The 25338-nt window shown below is 46.1% G+C and overlaps 2 protein-coding genes across 6 annotated transcripts in view; one reads left to right on the plus strand and one right to left on the minus strand.

The window, feature by feature from the left end:
- The window catches only part of CDCA8 (cell division cycle associated 8), a 151883-nt gene extending 148957 nt beyond the window's left edge, over positions 1 to 2926 (minus strand). For 3 of the 4 annotated variants that reach the window (XM_063954343.1, XM_063954342.1, XM_063954340.1), the window contains exon 1: positions 2367 to 2391. In XM_063954343.1, coding sequence (XP_063810413.1) covers positions 2367 to 2388 — 22 coding nt within the window. In that variant the 5' untranslated portion in view covers positions 2389 to 2391. Of the gene's footprint in view, positions 1 to 2366; positions 2392 to 2836 lie in introns of those variants that run through there. The other variant, XM_063954341.1, reaches the window with a different exon arrangement.
- DNALI1 (dynein axonemal light intermediate chain 1) overlaps positions 2718 to 25338 on the plus strand; it is a 94696-nt gene continuing 72075 nt past the window's right edge. Inside the window, exons 1-3 of one of the 2 annotated variants that reach the window (XM_063954344.1) lie at positions 2718 to 3005; positions 15212 to 15345; positions 16979 to 17148. In XM_063954344.1, the coding sequence (XP_063810414.1) occupies positions 2811 to 3005; positions 15212 to 15345; positions 16979 to 17148 (499 nt within the window). In that variant the 5' untranslated portion in view covers positions 2718 to 2810. Of the gene's footprint in view, positions 3006 to 3297; positions 3497 to 15211; positions 15346 to 16978; positions 17149 to 25338 lie in introns of those variants that run through there. The other variant, XM_063954345.1, reaches the window with a different exon arrangement.

The raw sequence follows: 25338 nt of genomic DNA on the forward strand, positions 1-25338 counted from the left end.
GCAGTATACAAAATTGACAATGTGCGATTTGTCCCAGATGAAGACATATCAAACACTACACTTGTACATGTGAATTTGTATGTATATGTAGATATATGTATAGAGGTGTATCTGTATGTGTAATGGTGTATCTCTGTGTGTATATGTATATTGGTGTATCTCTGTGTGTATATGTATATTGGTGTATCTCTGTGTGTATATGTATATTGGTGTATCTCTGTGTGTATATGTATATTGGTGTATCTCTGTGTGTATATGTATATTGGTGTATCTCTGTATATTGGTGTATTTTTTTTTTATATGTATAAGAACATGTGTATTGATGTATCTGTATGTGCAGTTGTACAGGTGAACCTCTATAAGTGGCAGCGGAAGCCGATGGTCGGGGAGAGGGGAGGAGGTCTGGTTGTGGTAGTAGCGGCTGATGTTCTAGGTGTTGCTAGCAGCGGACCAAGGCCGGGGGGGGGGGGCAGAGATATTACTGTACGGGGCCCCAAGATTTCTGTTGCCGGCCCTGGTTGTTACATTAAGTATGTAATGATATATTACCTTGCCATACAATAGATCATGCAGTGTGTATGGCGTACCATATATTGCTGTTACTTTGGTGCGTACCCAGCTTTATTTTTTGCCTGGAACAGCCAATTGGTGCAATGACCATCTCTTTCTCCACACAATGTAAAAAGGTATTTTCTACAGCGGGGCCCAAAATGTTTATCTTACATTAAAATGTCTGATACGGTAGTACAGGGTATCCAGACTCTGGGTCGACAGTGAATAGGTCGACACTAGATGTAGGTCAGCATGAGTTTTTCACATTTTTCTTCATTTTTTTTTTTTACCTTTTCCTACTTTACGATCCACGTGTACTATGACTGGGAACGGTAACCTATGCTGAACGCAGCGGTAGCCGAGTAAGGCACCTTGCCTGAAGCTGGCTCCATGGTGCACTAATTGGGGTTCCCGGACACTTTACGAAGAAAACGACACCAAACAAACATGAAAAGCTCATGTCAACCATGAGTGCCATACCCGTAATACAGATAGAAGTCACTGCGTGAATGTTTTACAATACATACTACCGAGCTTATGGGTCTATTTTGCGCACACCACAGTAATAAAATCTAATTATAATGTTGTCGAGCAGCCAAGAGATGCTCAGCTCCCCAGTGATAGTGGGAAGACAGAGGTTGGCGTAGACTTCTTTTCTTCTACCAGCGAGTCCTTCAACTAAAGGTGGGTACACACTTACTAATAAAGTAAACGACGTAGCTAATTTTGCCCTTACTGCTATTTACCATACATTGATTAGTGTGTACGCTGCCCAACGACGAGAGGCCCTATGGGTCGGTAACGACCCTCGCTATCTGCCATTCCAAAAACTGTATGCACTGCTCGGCACAGCATGACATCAGTGAGTGATATAGTTTCCACATCGCTTAGTGTGTACGCACTGTCGACGACCGCCCCAGCAGAGAAGAGAACACACTAGGCGACGTCACTCAGCACATCGCCTAGTGTGTACCCACCCTTAAGGGCCCTACAGACTGGGTGACCCTCCGCTGAGCTGACCGACCGCCGATACGGCAGACCCAGCGGCGGAGGGAGTGAAGTTTCTATACTCCCCCCCCCCCCCCCCCCCCGGCTCTATAGCAATGCATGCTAATATGGACAATCTCGTTGATATTGGCCTGCATGCATAAGTGACAGGGCACCAACGGTTAACAAGCGCAGGGCCGTGCATCGTTAGTGCCTACACACTGCACAATATGAACGAGTTCTCGTTCATTAATGAACGAGAACGTTCATATCGTGCAGTGAGATCTGCCAGTGTGTAGGGCCCTTTACACATTACCCAAGTCACACTGGAAGCCTGTTTTGTCAAAACTTGCTGGCCACGACCCTTTTGGAAACATTCAGTACTGGAGGGGTTGCCTTGGCTTTGCACTGCACCTGTCGATTATCTTCATGATGGGCTCCTACAGGACCTTTATCTAAATTGTGTTGTCCCCAAACCCTCAGATAGGGTACTTACTGTATCAAGCATACAGAGCTAAAAGTAGGTGACCACCGGGATCCCAAGCGCCGGTCACCCATACCCAACCCGTTAAAACATAAGGTGACCGCCACGCAAACCTGGGAGCACCCCAGCCACCACCACGCAACCCAGGGAGCACCCCAGCAACTAAATTGATATGTCAGACCACATAATTCCCGTAAGGCAGTCAGGATTCGTTTACTGTTTTCCCTTGATAAAACACACTACCCACTGAGGTTCCCTACAGCACAAGGCTGTACCTTGCTTACCCATACCAAACAACAGGAGGACAAAGCAATCCCGATAAGTACAGGAGCTGGTGACATACCTATACTCATAACTCCCAACATGACCCTCTACAGGAGGGACACAATGCTCTGCTCCTAGACTTTTCTCTTAATTTGTGATTGCCGGCACCTGTTTTGAACAGGTTAATGGATAAGAAATGTGTTTCAGCACAGGTGATGGCTATCAGAAATGAAGAGGGAAGTCCAGGAGCAGAGCATTCTGTCCCACCTGGAGAGAGCCATGTTGGGAGGCATGCCTATACTTCCTGCCAGAGGAAGAACCCGTACGAACGGGATTATTCCCAATGCGCTTAAATTCTGCGTGTCCGTGGGGCGGCTCTCGGTGTGACCCGATAAAGCTGTAACGGCCAGTACTATGCGCAAGAATACATGCGGGACGGGAACCGACAATAACGGGCACCGCTATTTCCACTGAATCGCCTGCGTCCCATAGGGCATGCTGGGAGACAGCGACGTGGCCGCCAATGCCGGGCCCCCAGCTATATGTTACCTATGTCCGGCCACAACCTGTACCGTCTGCCACACAGCCGCTAGGTATAAGTGATCACCCGCCCCTCGCTTCACAGTCCACACCGGTCTCCTACGGAACAGATTCAAAATCAGCCGCCGCCGCCAGTGGGCAACCAATGGAAGACGCTGACCGTGTCACGTGCGTATGTGTACGTACTTCAAGGGGCAGTACCGGGCATAGACGGACGGACATGTTGTGGCTGTCATTCGATGACTATGTTTGCCAACCAATAGTAATGCAAACATTTTGTTAGACGGTAAACGTTTCAAAACAGTTCATACTCCGCATTCAAAACATGTGCTTTTCTGAGCTAGTTATATCATTATATTTTTACGCAGATTAAAAAATGTATGCATGTTCTAACTACGCTTCCGAACAGGCTCCACTACCAAGATGGCTGCACTGAGGTCACTGGCGGCGGCGCTAGATAGAGGAGTTGGCGCATGCGCAGCGTGGGAGCGATGGCAGCATCTGGTTGCCAGGGACACCACCGTACATAGCAACGGTGTAACCCTGATCCGTTCCCATTGAGAAGGATCTCAGAGACCCGCCGCCAGCATGATTCCCCCGGCTGACTCCCTGCTCAAGTATGACAACGCCGTGCTCATCAGCAGGAACACTGAGAGGAGATCACCCAAAGTAAGGCGGTCATACACCTGCACCGGTGACCTGACCGGCAATACCAGGCAATGACAGCAGGCAGAGAGGACCCTACTCGTAGCACAACAAGGCATTTTATAAATCAGCGTCTTTTAAAACATGTATACATTTTATGTACACTAGTAATTGCACTGCAATGTAAATGCAGATTTGTTTAGGACTAGTCCTTGCAGCATTATACCCCTCATCAGACATAAGCCAAAACCCCAATTTTTTTCCAGTGCGTACGCATCGACTCAGGTCATGCTTATGTCTGAAAGGGTCAGACTGATCCTGAATTCAAAACTCTGCAACCAACCAGGGTTATTACCGGGGCTTGACAGGGGGCGGTCATGATTCCGGCATTCGGAATCCCGGCAGTCGGAATTCCGACGCTGGAATCCCAACAATACTCGGAATACCGATGCCGAGATCCCGACAATGCTCGGAATACCGATGCCGGGATCCCAACAATACTCGGAATACCGATGCCTGGATCCCAACAATGCTCAGAATACTGACATTGGGATCCTGGCATGGATTTAAATGCAGGACGCCGCTATCCCAAACAAATGACTGCCAGGACTCTAGAGAGGTAAGCCACGCGGCGGGGGAAGGGGGGTTTCAGGTTGCAGGGGAGGGTAAGGGTTAGGATGCAGGGGTGACAGGGTTAGGGTTACGTGGCGGGTAGGGGGATTACTGTTAAGGTTAGGCTGCAGGAGAAGGAGGGTTTGGTTTAGACTGCGGGAAGGAGGGGACCGTAGTGTTGGGCAACAACAGGGAGGGTTAGGATTAGGCTGTGGGAAAGGTGGGTTAGGGATCAAGGTTAGGTAATTTAGGGGGACATTTACTAAGCAGTGATAAGTGAGCCAGTGGAGAAGTTGCCACATCACAATCAGCAGCTCTGTATCATTTTATAGTATGCAAATTATAGATGTTACTTCAGTGCTGATTGGTTACCATGGGCAACTTCTCCGCTCTTATCACTGCTTAGTAAATGTCCCCCTTAATTAGTAAGTGTAAGGATTTTAATCACTGGGATGCCTATGTCGGTATATTGACAGCCGGCATCCCAAGTGTTGGGATATAGTATATACTATATTTAGTGCCCTGGCTTGTGTGTAAAGGTATGACCTGGGCCATCATGCCTAAAATAGTTTCATTGGTGGGGACAGTAGCACTTGCAGATAACATCATCTCCAAGCGTCAACATCTGTTCCGGTGAAGGTTTTTGACATGTTGATAACCCGGGTCGTCACCCATGTGTGAAGGGGGGGGGGTAAGTACAGAAAACCCCAGCTTCAGCACATGTTCCGTGTCCCAACTCTGAGCAAGGCAAAATCCAGGGTTTATGTCTCAAAGGGGTATTTCCTAGTAGTAGCTCCAACCACCCCCCTGGAATACATTGTGGCAGTAAGGAATGAACTTTCAGGGCTATGGGGTTTTTTTTTTTAGACCTGTGCTTGTCAACACATACCTAATGGGAGCACTAGCGGATCTTGCCATGGGCAAGCAGGACTTTTGCCCGGGGCGCCGCACCATGGCAAGGATCGCTGCTGCTGTGCCCCCCGCTGCCCGCTCTGTCCCGCTGCCCGCTGTGAAGGGAACTAGACACGTAGCGTCTAGTTTCCCTTCATGGAGAGGGCCTTTGCTGTGCGGTGCGCGATGACGTCATCGCGCACCGCACATCATTTCAGCAGCGCTACTACTGTACAGGGGGCGTAACTGACCACGCCCCCTGTATGAAGCCACGCCCCTATTGCCCACCAGGGGCGCAAAAAGCCCTAGAACCGGCCCTGAATGGGAGGCTAGCTGCAGATATGAACAGAACAAAAAATATGAGACTGCGCTTCTCACTTTGAACACACTTTTATCAGAGAAATAAGTAAAAACACACAATAAAATACAGATAGCGGCCAGTATCATAAAATTACATAACACATATGACATATTATTTTTAATCTCAAATGCTAAAACTTTGGCTGGTCTTTACCAAATGAGCCTATCAGGCTTAGCAGCATACACAAGTAACTTATTTATCTAGTGTCTCTAGTGGAAAATTATATTATATCTCAGTCCCAGTGGGGTTTCCATTTATAATCGTCCCACCTTTCTATCCACTTTTGATGGTTTTATTCCAAATATGCAGTGGTGGTTTGTAAGCACAATTAATCTCATATACATCTTTTTCCAGATTTGTTGCACTTTTTTTGAGCAATTAGTATTTAATTGTTCTGCAGGCATGCATTATCACTTTAAAACTGATTAATAACAATTATTCAGGATACACCATGCAGAGGCACCCAAAGTGGTACCTCTCCCAACTGCTGTTGTGGCAAGCAGCCCTGCCTGAGATCTCACGCTGGTATGCAGAATCCTGATTTGTTCCCCTTAGTACTGGGGTATGATAACGTAAACAACGCGGCCGGCCGGCCGGCTCAGCGATCTCAGGATCAGGCAGATGAATGCTGCAATGGTTTGGAAAGAATGTCCTGTCTTATGACAGGACATTCTTTCCAAAGCATTGCAGCATTCAATAATTGTTATTAATCAGTTTTAAAGTGATAATGCATGAAACAGGTATACCAAGTTATATTCGTGCGCTGGGTGTATGAGAACCTTTACTAAGGTGCATCCAAGATTAGAGGGAAGTCACTCCCACCATAACAAAATAGTAGAAAAGAAGGGAGGCTGCGCTCTAATAAATTAGACAATAGTAGCTAATTTTCAAATAGATATGATTAAGAAAGACAATTTAATAAAAATCACAAATATATACATAAAATATCATTATGACATGAATTCATGTGCAATTTAAAAAGGTATATATTACCCTAGGTAATGAGTCAGGACGCTTATGAATGATATAATAAAGGAATCCGTTCCGAAGATGCCCTTTGTTGTAGAAAACGTCCAATACAGCAAGAGTCCCTTATATATGTGGAGAGTCCAATCGGTAATGTAGTAGTTGGTGCACCATTAGAGGAAATAGCAGATACCAGTAGTCCCGTTTTGTTGGTGGGTTCCTCATGCAATATGGTGTCTGTAAAATACCGGAAGCCTATCTGGGTCTCTTCTGATACGACCCAAGTACCAATGGCTGGTTCGGATCCAAATGTATAAATTGTCCTGATCCAATGAATAACACTGACGCGTTTCGCTGCATATAGCTTGCAGCTTTTTCAAAGGTATAGTGTAATGTCTGTGTTTGGGGTTTACATACCCTAGACAATATGGTGGCTTAATTAGCACCTGGGTGTTTAGTTTGATCAATCAAATAAAGTATACACAAAAACAATTAAAACATATACAGGAGACAGACCAAACCCCAGAAAGGGATAGTGATAATGCATGCCTGCATAGCAATGAAATACTAATTGCTCCAAAAAAGTGCAACAAATCTGGAAAAAGCTGCATATAAGATTAATTGTGCTTACAAACCACCATTGCATATTTGCAATAAAACCATTAAAAGTGGATAGAAAGGTGGGACGATTATAAATGAGAACCCCACTGGGACTGAGATATAATATAATTTTCCACTAGAGACACTAGATAAATAAGTTACTTGTGTATGATAGGCTCATTTGGTAAAGACCAGCCAAAGTTTTAGTATTTGAGATTAAAAATAATATGTAATATGTGTTATGTAATTTTATGATATTGGCCGGTATCTGTATTTTATTGTATTGTTTATTGTGTGTTTTTACTTATTTCTCTGATAAAAGTGTGATCAAAGTGAGAAGCGCAGTCTCATATTTTTTGTATTGCTTATTGTTGGAGGTATTGGGACTGAATCCTCGGGACAAGCTGCTGACACTTTGATTAATGATAGAGCCAGGTGTATGTTTGTAGTAAACATTTTGAGATATGAACAGAGATGGATCCTTATCTCAGTCGTTAAATATATAATAGAAAATAAGATCTGCGCTAGGTTATTTGTGTATATGGTAGCTTGCCTTAACTTAGGTAGTGATATAAAATGATAGTACAGATGGTGTGTGAACTTTAATCAGGGACCCTTGGTAGGCAAAGAATATATGGGAATTTGAAATGTTGGACCCTTAAGGGTGAAAGTAATGCTTTATTAACCCAGATAGGGTACTATAGGTTCAAGATATGATATATATACTGTGTATTGCTTAATACAACAATGGAGTCACACAAAGTTGTGTTTATAAACAATCCTTACTGAATGTTAATCAATGTTCAATGAATAAAACCAATGGTATACTAACTGTGAAAATATGTAACAACTCTGCAGAGTAGTAAGAGTGGCTGGAGAACAGAACGGTGTATATACAGTGACAGTGTGTATGTGTAGCACAGCATATAGCTATTCTGCTAGTCGGCAGTGTAAATATATGTACAGTGGGTGATAAGTCTTAAGGAAGTGGTCCGGTGACTCAAGGTGGTGGCGTCTTGCACCTCTGCTACACGCCATCTTACTTGCTATAGGTCATAGGATCAGTCTCTCATAGGCTGGGTGCACACCTGACAGATATATCAGTGGTCCCACAGTTGCATGGAACGAGCTGCCGATCAAGGTAAGTGTACACACTTACTGATCAATGTGGCAATCCCTGTCATACAGCTGGGCGGGCATTTGAATTAGCTGTGACGTCGGCCTCCGCAGCAAGTGTACGGGCGGTCAGCGGAACGCCTGTACATACAGCCTGATGGCCTGATATATCTGTAGATATATTGCCCTTCGACTGTTCTGCACAGCCAACGCGATATGTCTGTGAATAACATGGCTCACAGACATTCTGGGGGTACACACCTGCCGAAGTGCTCACGATATATTGTCCATTCCCTTGAATGGCATTGTGACAAATATGCCCAGGGGTGGATTGAGATGGAAAACCAGCCTTACTCTATAACTTAAGATCCACTAAAATCTTGGTATTTTGGAGAAGTATGTTGTTTGCATTTGTGTAGCTGTCCCGTGCATCACGGAGAATCACCAATTAGCCCCCATAGAAACAAACACATTGGCTCCCACAGGGGAAAAAAAAAACACTGACCCCGGCAGGAAAGAAAAAAACACATTAGCCCCCACAAGAAAAAAATTAAAACACATTGGCCTCCACAAGAAAAAACAAACAAAACACATTGACCCTTGACAGAATAAAAACCCATTGTCCCCCACAGAAAAAAAAACACATGGCCCCCCACAGAAATAAACACACTAGCTGTCATAGCAAACAATTAAACATATTGGCACCCACAGGAGAAAAAAAACATTAGCTCCCACAGGGGAAAAAAACACATTGGCCACAACACACCAAAAATCCAAACACAATGGCCCCTACAGAAAATAAATACAAACACAAAACAAAAATGAGGTCACTAGTGTATGTACCTTGGGCCAGGAAAGGGGGAAGGGGGGGGGGGGGGGTAGGGTGGTCACTCTATTCCTCTGGCCTGGTGGGGTACTTTATGTTTAGGGGACCGGAGGAGTAGAGTTTGTTCTGGACGCCAGGGGGGTTGTAAGACGGGTGGTGGTTAGGGTGGGTTACTATACTATGAGGCCTGGAGCATACACTCCGCCATCACTTTGGGCAGAATAAGAGTAGTAGTAGGATGCTTACAGAAAAATACCAGGTCAGCGCTTAATTCCAGTGATGTACCCAGAAATATATAAAACACTTTATTAAACAAAACTAAAAAACAAATACACAATTTAAAAAGTATTAGACCAAAATGTAATAACCATATAAAACTGAGGTATATGATACCTCTAATGTTAGCAATGGTATACACTAATTGTAAAAAGTAGAAGGCCATCGCTAAACCTTAGATAAGGGAGACTCAATTTGATTTTGTCAGTCTCTCATACTTAAATAGTAGCCCACAGTTTAAGCAGGAATGAGTCCTACAGAACCATACATAAAGATATCCTCAATCAGTATGGATTTAATCACAGCTGAAAAATGTCCATCAACTGAATAGTCCACTGAATAAGTAATAGGTGCAGGGGTATAAAGTTGTATAATGACTGCTACTCACAGGATATTTAGAGTTATCCTTGCTGCACCACAGTTGTTGTAAAGAGCCGCTCTATATCACCCTGTGCACGGGTGAGACATCCGTCAGCGGCACAATCCGTCAGCGGTACAATCAGGCAGGGAACCGTTCTCCACCGCGCGGCACAGTATAGATGTGCCGGTCCGCCGTACAGCACCCCCGGCACAGTTGAAATGGTGCTCAGCAGGATAGGGTGTGTGGAGTTCCCAGTGCAGTGAGAAAAGTAGATGGTGCAGTCTCGTTATAGGTGAGCAATTGCCGGCAAATGCTAGGAGACAATCAGCTGCTGTGAAGACGAAGCTTTGTTCTTGTGGGCACTATGAGTGTTAGCGACCCCTTCTCTCTGTACCCTCAACGCGTTTCTCCGCACCCCAGGTGGCTTTTTCAAGAGGCAGAGTGTAGTAGTAGGATGCAATGGGCAGGATGAGACTAGTAGTGCAGATCAGGGGGCAGGGTGGGAGTAGTAGTGCAGAGCAGTGAGCAGGTTGAGAGTTGTAGTAGTGCTGAGTATGTGGCAGGCTGGTAGCAGTAGTGGGAAGTAGAGGACAGGATGGGAGCAGTAGTGGGAAGTAGAGGACAGGATGGGAATAGAAGTGGGAAGAAGTGGGCAGGATAGGATTGAAAGGGACTCAGTTGAACAAGACTCTCACCGCAGCTCCCAGGTCCCAGCTGTCTGTGGACAGCGCTGACAGTAGCCCTCACACAGGACGGACAGACTGAGTGTGACTGGAAAGCTCTCATGTCCTGCTCGATTGGCTCAGTACAGCAGCACACACCCATCTCCTCTTTGGGTGGTGCAGTTCACCTCCTCCAGCTGCCCCAGGTGACATCCGTGACGGAAACATCTCGCAGGCTAAGGCAGGCAGGGGGGGTGGTCAGGCGGTGGAGGATTGATGTAGAGCTGTGAGCTTCTGTGTTCCATAGCGAGGATTAAAATAAAAAATGCAGCTTGCATAAATATTCAACCACTGCACACTAGTACTTGGTGTCATGTCCTGGCAATTACGGGTCACTTACTTACCTGTCCACCGCTGGCTGAGGATCAGAGCCAGAGGCTTGGGTGCATGGCCAGGGTGTTCTCCATGCTGTCACTGCTGTCCTTTTTTGCAGTGTTCCATGTGTCAGACTCCCACCTACCCTGTACCATGGGCGCCGCCATCTTCCCACTGATCACCTGACCAAGTCTGACCACTCCCAAGGTGCCGGCACGTCAACTGACCTGCTCCACCAATCCCAGTACTGGAAGGTGGTATAAAGGGTACTTCCTGACAAAGAAGAGATTCTTGAGCAACGTCGTTTACTCCCCGTCCCTAAGCACCAGAGTATTCTATTGCTGACTCATCCAGGGTATATAAACCTACGCTGTAGATTTACCAAGTCCAGCTTTGCTCTCCAGTTCCAGCTGTTCCAGTTAGTTGACAAGTCCAGCTTGGCTCTCTGGTTCCAGCCAGACCAGTTAATTGCCAAGTCCAGCTTGGATTTTTGGTTCCAGACGGTCCAGTTATTTACCATGTCCAGCTGACTCTTCGATTCCAGCTGGCCCAGTTAATTACCAAGTCCAGCTTGACTCTCCGGCACCGCCTCGTCTGTTCCAGTTACCTGGCATAGTCCAGCACCGTACAAGTTTCAGTTCCAGTTATCTGGCATAGTCCAGTTTTGTACAAGAGTCTGTTCTAGTTACCTGGCGTAGTCGAGCTCCATGCAAGTGTCTGTTCCAGTTATCCGGCACTGTCCGGTCTTGTGCAAGTGTCTACATTCGTTTTCCGGTACAGGCCGGCTCCACTATCTGTGGCCCAATCCTCAAAAGCAATACAGCATTGATAGTTCACGCTGTCTCACAGCTTCCAGTCAAAGCCATTCTCTACTGTTCCTGCCCCAGTATTGAAGGACTCCAACTTATTACTGGGCTACTCTGTCTATGATGAAGCAAAGGCGGAACTTGCAGAGACAATGGATATGCCTGCCTCCAGGCTCCAAGTCCTAAAGGGGCACTTGCATGCAGCAGCACCTGTGTGGTCCACAGCAGGTTCAAAATGTGACTGCTCTTTCAATGTAGCTCTGTGGCACACCCACTGGTGCTGCAGAGTAAATCTCCTCTGTCCCAAGAGACCTGCTAACACCTGCAATAGCAAACAGAACGGTTCCTGACGGATGCACCTGCTGCCGCTGCTGCTGGACTTTGCGATGAGACCCAGCGGTGAATGCTGATTCTGCATGCTGCAGATGGCTGAATCTCATGAGTTTGAGACACACACACACCATTCGTGTTTTTTTAAAGGGACAACCACTTACAAGGCAAAACCATGCCTTGTAAGTGATTGTCCCTTTAAACAATAGTCCAAGATCGACCGGCAACCCGCACCTCCGGCGATCTCGTACTGCATTGCATCCCGCCACAGATTTGTTTTCTGGTTTTTTTAAGGAGGGGGCGGGCACCCAACTCCAATTTGCCAACGAGTGACTAGGATAAACTTACGCCCCTGTGAGGAAGACTTATAGCCGTTCAGTTCGTACACTCAAGTTCCACCATTTCTAACACTACAGATTCTAAAGGGGGGTTTCCAATTACCTGAGAAGAAACATCGGCGCAAAAAACTTCTGTATTTCGGGATTTTTCCAGATGTTTCACCAGTATTTTTTTTTTGCAAGCTATCCTATCAAACAAAATAAATTTTCTCACGAAACACACAGGTTGACTGAAAATTGTGTGTTTTCCATATAAACAGCCCGGTTTTTGGATGAAGAAAACGTGGCTGTTTCTGTGGTGTCACAACTGAGGGCTGGTGTTGGTAGCGGGAAGCCTCAGTTGTAGGGGCTGACGGGTATCTGAACTTAGGAGGTGAGACGGGACTCCTAGACATGCACAGGGACTGCAGTACCAATGCCCGAAGGCATGACCACGACAACTGGAGGTGACTTTAAGGGTTTTTATTAAATAATAAAAGTCATAGAAGGTGCAACAAAACAAAAACTGTCAAAGATAGTCTCTGAGTTCCTACTGGTTGAGACCAGTAACTGGGGTATTGGCTTGACGTGCTTTATGATGCTAGAGAACGTAGATAAAGCAATTAGATGATGCTGGGGATCGTACGAATAGTACTACACTGTAGTAGGGGATTCCAGAAGGTAATGAGAGCAGAGCACCACTGGAGAGTAACTGCTGGAAGCCGGGGTATACACTCTGCTAACGCAGGATGCGGAAGCAAGAGGGTCAGACTGCACCACTGAGTATAACCACGGGAGAATCGGACTGCACTGCAGAGTATAATCACAGGAGAGTCAGGCTGTACTGCAGAGTGTAATCACAGGAGAGTCTCTAGTGAAGCTGAAGACTGGAATCACTGGGAAGACAATTTAAGCACTGACAATTTCCTGGGCGCTGGGACAGGATATTTATACCTGCTGGGAAGCAGGCACTGGCTGACAATTACACACAGGCACCAGCAGCGCTGCGGATTGGTGAGGAGAGTGACATGCGATTTCATCCAACATGGCTGCACCCATGACAGAGATTGAAGGGGAAAATATGATCTGAAGAACCATGTGCCAAACAGTATTGGTGGTGGCGGCCGCAGTAGCAGAGGCTCCACGCTCTCCCACACACGCACAGCGGCCATAGGGATGGCGGCGGCCGCGGCACACAGAGGACGCCACACTCGGCTTCCATGCAGCAAGACCACGGGCGCGGCAGTGACGGCCGCGGCGGGACTGAGAGCGCCATACCACAGTTAAGTAAACACACTAAGAAGGCTGCTGAACCAGCGCTGCGGGCAATACCAAATGAAATGTAAAACAAAACATAGTTATAACCTGGCCCTGGCATGCTGAGCCAATCTCGGGAGACACCTAACTGGTAGAAAATGGTGTCCAGTTACCCGGATCGTGACATGTGGATTTGGTTTCGCCTGCCTGAGGCAGGTGAAACTAAATTCTCGATAAGCTGCGGCTTACGCCGGTTTATCTGGGCTAATAGGATAGCCCCTGGCGAGACAATTAGCCGCGGTAATTGACTGCGGCTAATTGGATACTCCCCTAAACCCAGGAACAATAAGATCTAGTTCCATGACACCTGGCTAAGGCTGGTGCAGTGTAGGTACCGGAAAGGAGAAGAGTGCAAATTTTAACTCCCTCCCCCAATATGAAGTAAATGTTGTCCCACCCCAATTCTCTCTGCAATGCATTGTGACGTCCACAGTATACCTGGTACCAAAGAGATAAATAGATCAATAACACACAAGTCCATAAAAGCTAATTTGGTTAAAAAAAATAAAAAATGAAGGAAATGTTAAAAGAACTTTATTATAATAACCACAACTCCAGATTTCACTGGTTGCTCCCAGTTGCAGTCCATGTTCTCTAGCTCTCACTCACCTCATCTGTGTCGCGTGCTTTGGTCCCTGCCTGTCACCAGTAGTGTTGCCAGGTCATCTTTATATGAAAGGTACACATATGATTTTCACAGATTCTGTGTGGTTGGTTAACTTCAAATTTCCATTTCATTTGGTTTTAATCAGCCACAGAACCCGTGTAATTAGGGTTGCTATATTTTAAAAATACAAATCTGGGACACAAGTCCTGTTTCATGTATATCAATAGACTATATAGGCCATTGGAGAGTGCTAGGGACCAATGACCAGCCGTGGCGAATGATCAGTCGCTCATGGGGTACCCAGTAGTCCAGCCATGGCTTAACCCCGTTGGCTGCAGCATCAGCGGGTGCACCGCCTATAGTTGTAGGGCACAGTGAGTGGTCACTGACTGGGATCAAACAGGTTCCCCCCAGGGTCCTTACACTAGCAGGCTCACCGGGACTCAGCTGGGTTGTAGATAGCAACAGCGCAGCTCAAGCCCAGTATGTATAATCTGCAGCTGGCTTGTGCAGGTGCTGTGTAGGCAGGTAGTTCCAAGAGGACTCAGCTGGGCGTGACCGCTACAGTGCCAGGTATGCCGCCAGTTGCCGCAGTTCGTTCCCAGTGGCCACTCCATGGAGTTCAACGCGTTCTGGACCTGGCTTGCACAGGGGTTGAGGGGGCGGGTAGATCTAGGAAGTACGCAGCTGGGTGTGACTAATGCTACAGCGAGATTGGTGTTGGGGTGCTAAGACACTGACTGGTCTCCAGAACCAATAGACCGTCCTCAGTGACAGCAGCGATGGTGACAGTGGCCACTGCTGCCCTCCACACAAAACAGGGAGATTTGGGCATCCCGAAGACTGTCTTCAGGATGCTGGGACACAGACCCCAACTCTCTGTGTAATTCATATGTGTCCCTTATTAAAGGTATGATCTGGCGACCTTAGTCACCAGTGCCACATATTACCTCACTCCCCACCATTTCCTCATGTCCATTCCTCTCCTCTAGTGTCTGTATCAGAAAGAATATCAGATATACAGTATATTATTGCTCTCTAAGACCTAAAGTGTGCATGAGTACGGTTTCTTTTATAGGGTTATTATGAAAACGTTCACAAAGGCCACTGCATTACATTACTGGCGAGTCCTTTCATAAGAGGGGCAGTTACTTCTGATAACCATAGTAGGATTTTCCTTCTGTAAACTGCAGTACATGTAAAAAAAAATACTTTTATTCTAATTAAATTGTAATCAATTTTGCACAGAAAATTAAATTTTATCTTATGAGTTTTTGTATTCGAAAAGCTAAAAATGATATATTTTTGTCTTGCAGTCTCGTACACTAAAACCCATTCCTCAGCCAGGTGTTATTTCTGCTCCTGTTCCACCTCCTCCAAAGCCAAAAACCCCTCCACTAGAGGCATCTAAGCCAGCAGAAGAAATTCTAAATGCAATCCTGCCACCAAGGTGAGTTTCTCCTACGGCAACATTTACTTTAACGAAACATTTATCTTTGGCGCTTAGGTAATTCACATTTATGTTTATGTTTATTTTATGTTTTGTTATAAAACTCTCCATGTTAGTCCATGTACCTGTTTTTATGTTTGCCTCTTTGGATAAGACAAGCACTTAGGATAGTGGTTCCTAAACTTTTTTTAATCACAGTGCCCTAGAGTATCTGAATTTGTTTCACGGCACCCCTAGGTTTGTTACGGAGAAATTCAGAAAAGTCTTAAATTAAACAAGTTGTGCTTATTTGTCATCCTTAGATTCAGTTATGTGTTGAGGGACAGAATTTGCTTCTGTTTGTCTACATATTTTATGATTGGTAGCCACAAGCACTGGTTTTGCCTATTACATTGACCATAAATAAGTTGAATTGGTGCTGGACAACCAACTCAGAACACCGCTGCAGGTGCCCCGCGGCAACCAGTTTGGGAACCACTGACTTAGGCATCAATAAGTGCATAAAACAATAAAGGCACTTTGGAAATCAGGATCTCTGTTTGTGACCAGGTCTCCGTGATGAGTGTGGTTTAAAAGGTTGAGAAGTAAAAAGGTCAGCAGTGTGTAGGTCGAACCCAAATGGTTGACTTGTGAAAAAGGTCAACACAATGCAAAGGTCAACATGGAAATGGTCAAAACATGAAACATCAAAGTTTTTTTTTATGTTTTTTGGGTGTCAAATTGTAGGTTTCTGCACATGAATCCCCAATTAGTGTACCACTTTGCTCACCATGCTTCAGGCAGGTGTTTTCAATTGTAGTCCTTGTGGATGGTAAAGTATGAAAAAGTTGAAAAAAAGCAAAAAATTCCAGAAAACTTTTGTCGACCATATACTGCATTGACCATTGCCATGTTGACCAGTTGAACCTGTCGACCTTTTGGCCATGTTGACAATATGCATATCAACCTATCATACGGATACCCTCTGTGACAGCAGCATCGTATAGATTGTAAGCTTGGGAGCAGGATCCTCTTACCTATTTGCTTGTTATTACCAAGTCTTGTATTAGTACTGTTCTATTACCAATAGCAAAGCGTGCCAGTGGCTCCGTCCGGGTGCTGTTTCACTGGCCTCCAGCAGTATAGTTTTACCAGACATCCTGATTAACCTGGGCATTACTAGGATGTCCGACGGGCAGGCGATGTTCGAACAGTGGATCCGGAGCTGTGCCTTGAGACACAGACAGCAGATCACAGAAGCTGGCACTAGGCATCTTTTTATACAAGACTCCTCCTGCGGCTTCTGCATATTTTAGCACGGCCGCTGTGTCCAAAGAAGCAGCTGCGGTGCCATTTGCTTTCACCTCTGAATCAGCCTCTATATTAAGAGTTTTCCTCTGCTACGCCTACATTTTTGTGACACATCTAGTCTTGCATTGTAACATTTGTCCTGACGCATTGGTTGGGAAATGAACAGTAGTTCCTATGCTGACCTTCAGGATGCATATTTCATGATCAGTTTATATGAAAAGGATAAATGGCAGTCCTATGCATCCTTCCATCTGCCATGTAAAATATATATCCATGTCATTTACTTTTCCTGCTCATGAGGAGGAATAAGCTGGATAACAGGATTTGTGTGTCTCATACACAGAGAATGGATGGAGAACAATCAGCTGTGGACCCAGCAAGTGTCCAGCACACCCAGTACCCGAATGGATGTTGTCCACCTACAGGAAGAGTTGGATATGAAATTACAGCAGCGGCAAGCTCGGGAGACTGGCATCTGTCCTGTGCGCAGAGAACTTTATTCACAGTGCTTTGGTTTGTTATTCCTCAGTACATTTTCTCACTATTTATTAGACAACCTTTTTAGCCTGCTCAGTTATACAGAGTCTTACAGCAGGCCTGTCGTAGCACTTTTATCTTGTCTTCTCTATATATAGTCTTCAGACTATTACATAAGTATAAAAGCAGACCTAAATTTAAAAAATGCCTTGAGGTGCTATGGGGAGCAGTGGAGTCTGTTTTATCAGACAGATTTATCAAATGGAATGGACCTATTGGCTGAGAACATATTTCCCAGGCATTAGGCATCCCATGTGGTATCTCCACCTAAAGAGACATCTCAGGAAGGAAGAGAACCCCTGGTGTATGTTTTAACCATCCAGTTGTCTAGCTTCTTGGCTGTACTTTGCAAAAGCTTGCAGTAAGAATAGTTTAGTGGATCTCTCATAAAATAAGACATGGGCTAGATAAATTCCTAATGGATAAGGATATACAGGGTTATGGTGAGTAAATCATGCACTATAGTAATAAAAAAAATAGGAGGAAGTGACATAACGGCTAAACATTCACCACAGTTAAAATTAGTCTTAAAAATATTACAGTGTAGGAGATCACTAACAGGTTGCACTTGATGGACAAATTGTCTTTTTTTAACCTAAGCAACTATTTTACATCTCGTAAAGTAGGACCTCTCAGGTCCTACTGCTCTTTCATGATGACTGTGTTTTGCTTCTGGTCATTCTGAAATGTTAAATCTCTAAAGTTTTATTCACATGAAATTCTATACAGTATGAGATCTGTATGTCATAGTTCAGTATTACAAATTATACCCAGCACATGCCCCAGTGGTTATGGTACCATTATAGCAGGGTTATAGGCATATCCTCAGGAGTGTGATACCTTTTACCAGTGTCCAGGACGCTGAATTTACTTTAGTCACCCACCCCCCCTAACCCTAAACCTCCTCCCCGCAACCTAACCCTAATCCTCCCTGATGTTGCCTAAACGCCCCATTCCCGCAGCCTAAACCTAATCCTACCTCCCCGACAGCCTAACCCTCCCTGGTGGGGGGCATAGACCTAACTACCCTCCCTGCAGCCTAATCCTCCCTTCCCCACAGCCTAACCTGCCGAGGTGGCGCCTAAACCTAACCTTTTCCCCATGGCCTAATCCTAAGAGTTCCTGGCATACTTGCGATCGGGTTGCTGGCGGTCGGGATTCCAGCATCAGCATTTTGACTCATATCGGAGTTCTGGAACCAGTATTTTGGCAGAGATTCCGGCGCCGGGATTTCGACTCATGTCAGAATTCCAGCGCCAGTATACTAGCTGAGTGTCGGGTTTCCGACGTCGGGATTTCAACTCATGTTAGAGATACTGCTCCGGTATTTTGGCTGGGTGTCGGGATTCCGGCACCGGGATTTCGACTCCTGTCATCCCAACCGCCGGCATGCTGAACTTATCCCATCCTCAGTCACCAACTGTAATTTAACAGGAGAGGTTATAGAACTCTGATTTGTACACTCATTTATAGTTTAAATATTTTCATTCATTTCTAATGCTATCTAATCACTATTTATTTCAGCCATTTATGATATGTCATGCTGAGTCTACAATTCTATTAGCTGCCTTTCTGTTCAGTACCTTTTGATATTATTTTGTGCCAAATTGTTAATTCCCAGGAAAGGAGATTTGGCAGTACAGGTTGAGTATCCCTTATCCAAAATGCTTGGGACCAGAGGTATTTTGGATATCGGATTTTTCCGTATTTTGGAATAATTGCATACCATAATGAGATAACATGGTGATGGGACCTAAGACTAAGCACAGAATGCATTTATGTTACATATACACCTTATACACACAGCCTGAAGGTAATTTTAGCCAATATTTTTTATAACTTTGTGCATTAAACAAAGTGTGTGTACATTCACACAATTCATTTATGTTTCATATACACCTTATACACACAGCCTGAAGGTCATTTAATACAATATTTTTTTTTTTTAAATAAAGTATTTTTATTTCGAAGGAGAGTAGTTTGCATACAGACATTGCATAACAGGAACACATTAAACACGTAATGACATGTCCTCATCGGGGAACAGCATTCACTTTCGACTTATTTTCAAACTATGTCATTTGCTCATAGGCGCATAGGAATGTACAGTTATATATACCATTATTTTGCATTATCCGTACACTCTAGTATTCATGAAATCACATTATACTTTGTTTTGTTCCCCCCCCCCCCCCCCCCTCAAATATAACTCTTACGGACAATCCGTCCGAGTAAAACCCTTTAAAAGAGAAGAAAACAATCAGAAACCAAACACAGAGAACCCCAGAAATAAAAAAAATTAAAAAAACAAAGAGACAAAAAACATTATGGGGAAGAGGACGCATTGGGGGATACTAGCACTCTAAATCCTACCCTGTCCAGATGGGCACAGAGCCACTCTCTCATTCACAACCCATTGGGTGAGAGGGAAGCCTATGGCCCTAGAAGATCATAACTTGGCAAGTCCAGGACCTGTTAGTAACCCTATCACCATTAAGTTGTAGGGTCTGGGACGGAGTATATGGATTCCAGCCATGGAGACCAAATTCTTTCAAATTTAGCGGAGGCATTGTGTTTCATATAAATGTATCGTTCCTTAAAAACAGTGTCGTTTATTAGTGCCTTAAGAGCGGGGAGTGTAGGGCCCTTAGGGGCCATCCATAGCCTCGCAATGCTCACCTTCGCCATTGCACATATGTTGCGAGCATATAGGCCCTCTGGACCAGACACAAAGTCAGAGCTACCCATTCCCAGGATGCAAAATTGCGGAGTAAGCATGGCCTCGTCCACCCCTGTGTTCCCCAGAATCGATCCGACCCCCGCCCAGAAAGCCCGCAGCACCGGACAATCCCAAATGAGGTGCCAAAAAGTACCTGCAGTCATCCCACACTTAGGGCAGTCACCCATACGACCCGTCCCGAATTTGGCCAGTCTGGCTGGGGTCATATATATTCTATGCAAAAGGAAGTATTGTATCTGTTGATACCTGATGGATTTGGTAACCGTGCACGGAGTTTCCAAAGCAAGGGCCCAGTTCTCTTCATCTATGGGGCCCAGATCCTGCTCCCATTTGACACGGAGACGTGTCAAAGGATCTATATGGAGTTTGGCGAGTAGATAACCATAAGCATGGGAAATCATCTTAACTCGACCCAGCATACTTACAAAGGTCTTAATGGGAAATGGTATAATTTTAGGGGGGGAATTGGCGAATTGGGACTGCAAGGCATGTCTGAGCTGGAGGTATCTAAAAAAATAGGAGTTAGGCAAATTAAACTCATCTTTTAGTTGTTGGAAGGATTTGAGCGTATTATCCGTATAAAGGTGATTTATGGAAATCACTGATTTAGGGGCCCAAACTTCCCTCCCCTCGAGCGCATACAGTTCAGGGAGCCATTTAGAATACCAGAGGGGGGTGTCCGGGTCCAATCCATCAAATTTCAAAAGAATTTTTAGTGCCTGCCACACCTTCATGGCTTGGTATATAAGAGGAGGGAGGAACCGGGCCAAGCTCCCACTCAGCAACACCTGCAGGGGGGATAAGTCGGGGAAGTAGCATTGGACAAATACCCAGTGTAGAGAAGTGACGCCAGTATCCTGCACCCATGCACTAATATGAGACAGCTGAGCGGCATAGTAGTACATCTGAAAGTTTGGCAAGGCCAGACCTCCGTCGCTGCGCAGCCTGGTGAGAGTGTTCAGTTGTATTCTAGGACGTTTGCTAGCCCATATTAAAGAAGACAGGACACTATTCAATTTTCTAAAGAAGGATGGATGAATATATACAGGGGATTGCAGAACCACATATAGAATCTTAGGTAGTATTATCATTTTTACGAGGCTGACCCTGCCAGATACAGTCAATGGAAGCTTACACCAAGTCTTGGATTTACGAGTAATTTGTTGCATGATCGGATCAAGGTTCAAAGGTGTAAAGTCAGAGGGGTCATTGGTTACCTGAATCCCAAGATATTTAAATTTCGCCGTCCAACATAGCGGTAGGGAGATTTTAGGAGCAGCAGGGGGGGGGCAATCACAGGCATAATAGAGGACTTAGACCAGTTAATATGAAGGCCTGAATATACACCGAACTCCTCAATCAATTGCAACACTGTAGGCATAGACCTGGTGTAATCCTGCAGAAACAACAGCATGTCGTCAGCGTAAAGGGCAATCCTATCCTCACGAGGGCCGGTATGAATGCCCACCACGCCTGGGTGGGACCTTATTAGACAGGCCAAGGGTTCGATGGCCAGGGCAAACAAGGTTGGGGACAGAGGACATCCCTGCCTGGTCCCGCGAAACAGGCGGAACGAGGGAGAGATATAGCCATTCACTGAGATCCTGGCAGTCGGGTGCTGATAAAGCAATTTAATCCATTTTATAAAATTAGGCCCGAAACCCATAGCTGTCATGACCTCCCATAGATAGGACCACTCGATACTGTCAAATGCCTTGGCGGCATCCAGTGAGACCACTACCGAGTCAGAGGGGAAGTCATATGGGATTTGTAAGATGTTATATAATCTACGTAGGTTAATAGAAGTGGACATCCCTGGCATAAAGCCGGTCTGGTCGGAGTGGATAATGGAAGTAATTACGGTGTTGAGTCGAACTGCTAAAATCTTTGCCAGGATCTTAGCGTCAGTGGGAATCAATGATATCGGTCTATAGGATTCTGGGGATCTAGGGTCTTTTCCGGGCTTCGGGATCACTATAATAATCGCCTCCGCCATAGAGGGGGGAAGTTGATCATTAACAAAAATATCAGAATACAGGGCGTGAAGCCTAGGACCGAAGAAATCAATGTGGGTCTTGTATACCTCTGAGGGGATGCCGTCATAGCCCGGTGCCTTGCCGCTGGGAGACAAGCCAATAGACGCCGTTACCTCTTCCAGAGTTAAGGGTGCCTCCAGCATCTCAGAGGCCTCCGGGGGGAGTGTGGGTAGGGGAATATTACTTAAATAAGCGGAGAGGTCTGATGTTGAGTCTACCAGTTGTGAACTGTAGACCTCAGCATAGTAGGAGCGGAATAGCTGCGCAATTTCCGGCGTGGTGTTCACAAGGGCGCCATCGCTACCGGTCATCTGAGCAATTGTAGAACCTGGGCGGTCACTGTGCACCAATCGAGCCAACAGGCCACCTGGCCTATCGCCCTGCATGTAAATATTAGTAGCTTGAAATAGAAGCGAGCGCAAGTTTTTATCAGACAGATGAGCCACCCATGCCGACTGGGCCGCCAGCCAGCGTACCTTCAGCGCAGGGGTGCCATCCACCAAGTATCTAGATTCCAAATCCCTGGCGTCACTCTCAAGGGCTCGCTCTCTCTCCCTGCAGGACATTTTGAGGGCAGAAATACGTCTAATATGCGTTCCCCTTAGGAATGCCTTAAATGAATCCCAAACCACTGTTCCGGGGGCCGAGCCTACATTGTCAGTAAAGTATCCCTCCCACTGAGTCACCTGGTCAGAGCAGTCACCTATTTGCAGCAGCCAGGAAGGATGCAGTTTGCAATAAGATTGACCCCTCTGGCTCACCATAGCGAGAGTCAACACCATAGGGGAGTGATCAGATATACCCCGGGCCTCGTATTGGACGTCAACCACCCTAGGGAGAAGAACGGGGGAGAGTAGGGTCAGATCGATCCTGGAGAACGAACCATGCGTGCCAGAGAAGCATGAAAACTGTCTAGTCGTAGGGTGCCGAGCTCTCCACACATCCACCCACTGCAAATTATTCAGAAAATCAGCAAATTTAGTAGGACTAGAGCGGACCCCAGCAGCCTGCGGAGAGCGCCATCTGTCTAAAGCTAAATTCATGACATTGTTAAAGTCACCCAAGCAGATTACCGGGGTGTCCGGAGAGGAGGCTATGAATGAAGCGGCTTGCTGTAGTACATCGTACGAGAATGGGGGGGGGATATAAACCGCCAGTATGTAGTAGGGTTGGGAACTTAGTCTACATTCAAGGAACACAAATCGACCGTATTTGTCAGTCTTGACCGATACCAGCTCAAATTGGACCGATTTCTTTATCAGGATTGACACACCCCTGGAGGAAGAGGAGTGAGAAGCGTGATAGGCCCAGCCCACCCAGGGTCTTCTAAGTGACAGTAACCTATTCCCCTCCAAGTGAGTCTCGCAGAGACATGCAACATCCGGGCCATATTTCCGAAGTGTAGTTAATACTAAGGAACGCTTTATCTTATTATTTAAACCTCGAACATTCCATGTCAGAAATTTCAAATTAGCCATAGATCTGGTAATATTCTATGTAGTAACCTAAAGATACAGTCCAGCGAATATTCCTGGAAATTGTTAGTGAGGGTAAGAACAGTGCTATACTACTCAATCCCTGACTCTCAATCGACAGTATCCAATGCATCAGACATACTTCCCACATCAAAATAAATGTACTCCAAAACAAATTTAAGCATGAGAAAAATAACAAACTATAGAAAGAAAAAAACTTGTGTAAGGCACAGCAACAAGCTGTTCGCTGAACTCTCCCCCCCTCCCCGTATACCACCCCTAACTTCGGCATACTTAAATCCCAAACTATCGTTTCTATCTCTCAAGGGCTAAATACTAAACAAAACCCTTAACCAAAGTCAAGCGATCAAGAGAAAGAAAAGAAAAGTCCTGAGCCACCAACGCCAAGGGGGGGGCTCCCTGGACAATGGGTAGATGCCTCTGGTGGTCCCAACCGATCATTAGACAGTGCAGGGCCTCAATCCGGGGCCATCTGGCGCGCTCCCGGAGCATATCTGTCCAGCCATTGGGCCGCCTCTCTAGGGGAATTGAAGAATTTGGTTTCCCCGTCCGCTACCACCCGGAGTCGGGAGGGGAATAGCATAGAGTAGGAGACGTTCAGGTCTCTGAGGCGCCTCTTGATAGGCATAAACTGGGCTCGATCCTTCTGGACTTCCGCAGCAAAATCAGGAAAAGCAGACACGGTAACCCCGTTTCTGGTAAGGGGGCCTTTTGTGCGTCCCAACCGGAGGACCGAGTCACGGTCCTTATAATGCAGAAATTTGGCGATGAAGGTGCGCGGAGGGGCGCCAGGAGGTAGAGGACGAGATGGTATCCGGTGTGCACGCTCCACCGTAAACTGTGCCGTGAAGGATTCAGCGCCGTACAGTTCCTTAAGCCATGACTCCAGGAAGACCTCAGGCTGGGAGCCCTCCTCCTTCTCCGGCAGGCCCACAAATCGCACATTATTTCTACGCAGCCGACCCTCCATGTCTAGTAATTTGGATTGAAGGGATGTTACTTGCTGGGTTACCGTGGAAATAGATTGTTTCATAGGACCGCACATATCCTCCAGATTCGAGACACGGGTTTCTGCCTCTCCCACTCTCTCTCGTATGCGCTGGACGTCCTGCCGAAGCAGTGAGAGATCACACTGCACTTTCTCCATCTTATCTGAAAGACGCTGTTCCGATCCAGCTATTGCCTCCAGCACTTGTTGAAGAGATGGAGCTGCGGGTGTGTTAGGGGATTCAGCAGCTGTTGCAGATGGGGAGTAGGAGTGGGACGGAGAGGCCCCCTGCGAAGCGGCCTGCGAGGCCCGTTGGTTTAGTGGGTTAGGTTGTCTGGCAAATTTCTCCAGCTTCACCGCAGCCGTGCGCTGGCCGTCCCGAACCATGACGGACAATAGGTAGTAACAGACACTCCGGTATAATCTCAGGTCAAAAGCGTAGAAGGAGACTTCAGCAATGAGTGAATTTTAGGGTTGTAATAAGCAGAAACACATCCGCAGCTGGTCTCCAAAGTAGTAGGCAAATGTAAAAGAAAGTACTGGCAGCGTCCCAGAATATAGGTGAGAGCAGGAGCGATGCAGTTATTTAGTATGTAAAATAAGACAGCAACTGAAGTCAAAGTGTAATTTGATCCCAGGAGGTAGAAGTCACTCACCAGTTACATATCAGTCAGCCTTTAAGTGAGAGTGTTCCCTCTATGACTGGAAGCAGCAGTCCAGAGCAGTGGGGCCGGGAATCTCCAAAATTGAGGCCGGGGATCCGGAGGAGGTATAGGCCGCAAATCCGGAAGTATGTCTCCTCGGCCGTACAGACCCCGGGGAGAGCGGGGAAATCGCCTGCCGGTGCCCTGCAGCGTAGGGAAGAAAAGCAGGGTATTCAGGCACACCAAAGGGGCCAGGATATTA

This window comes from Pseudophryne corroboree, chromosome 2 (assembly GCF_028390025.1).
Source record: "Pseudophryne corroboree isolate aPseCor3 chromosome 2, aPseCor3.hap2, whole genome shotgun sequence".
Classification (NCBI taxonomy): Eukaryota; Metazoa; Chordata; class Amphibia; order Anura; family Myobatrachidae; genus Pseudophryne; species Pseudophryne corroboree.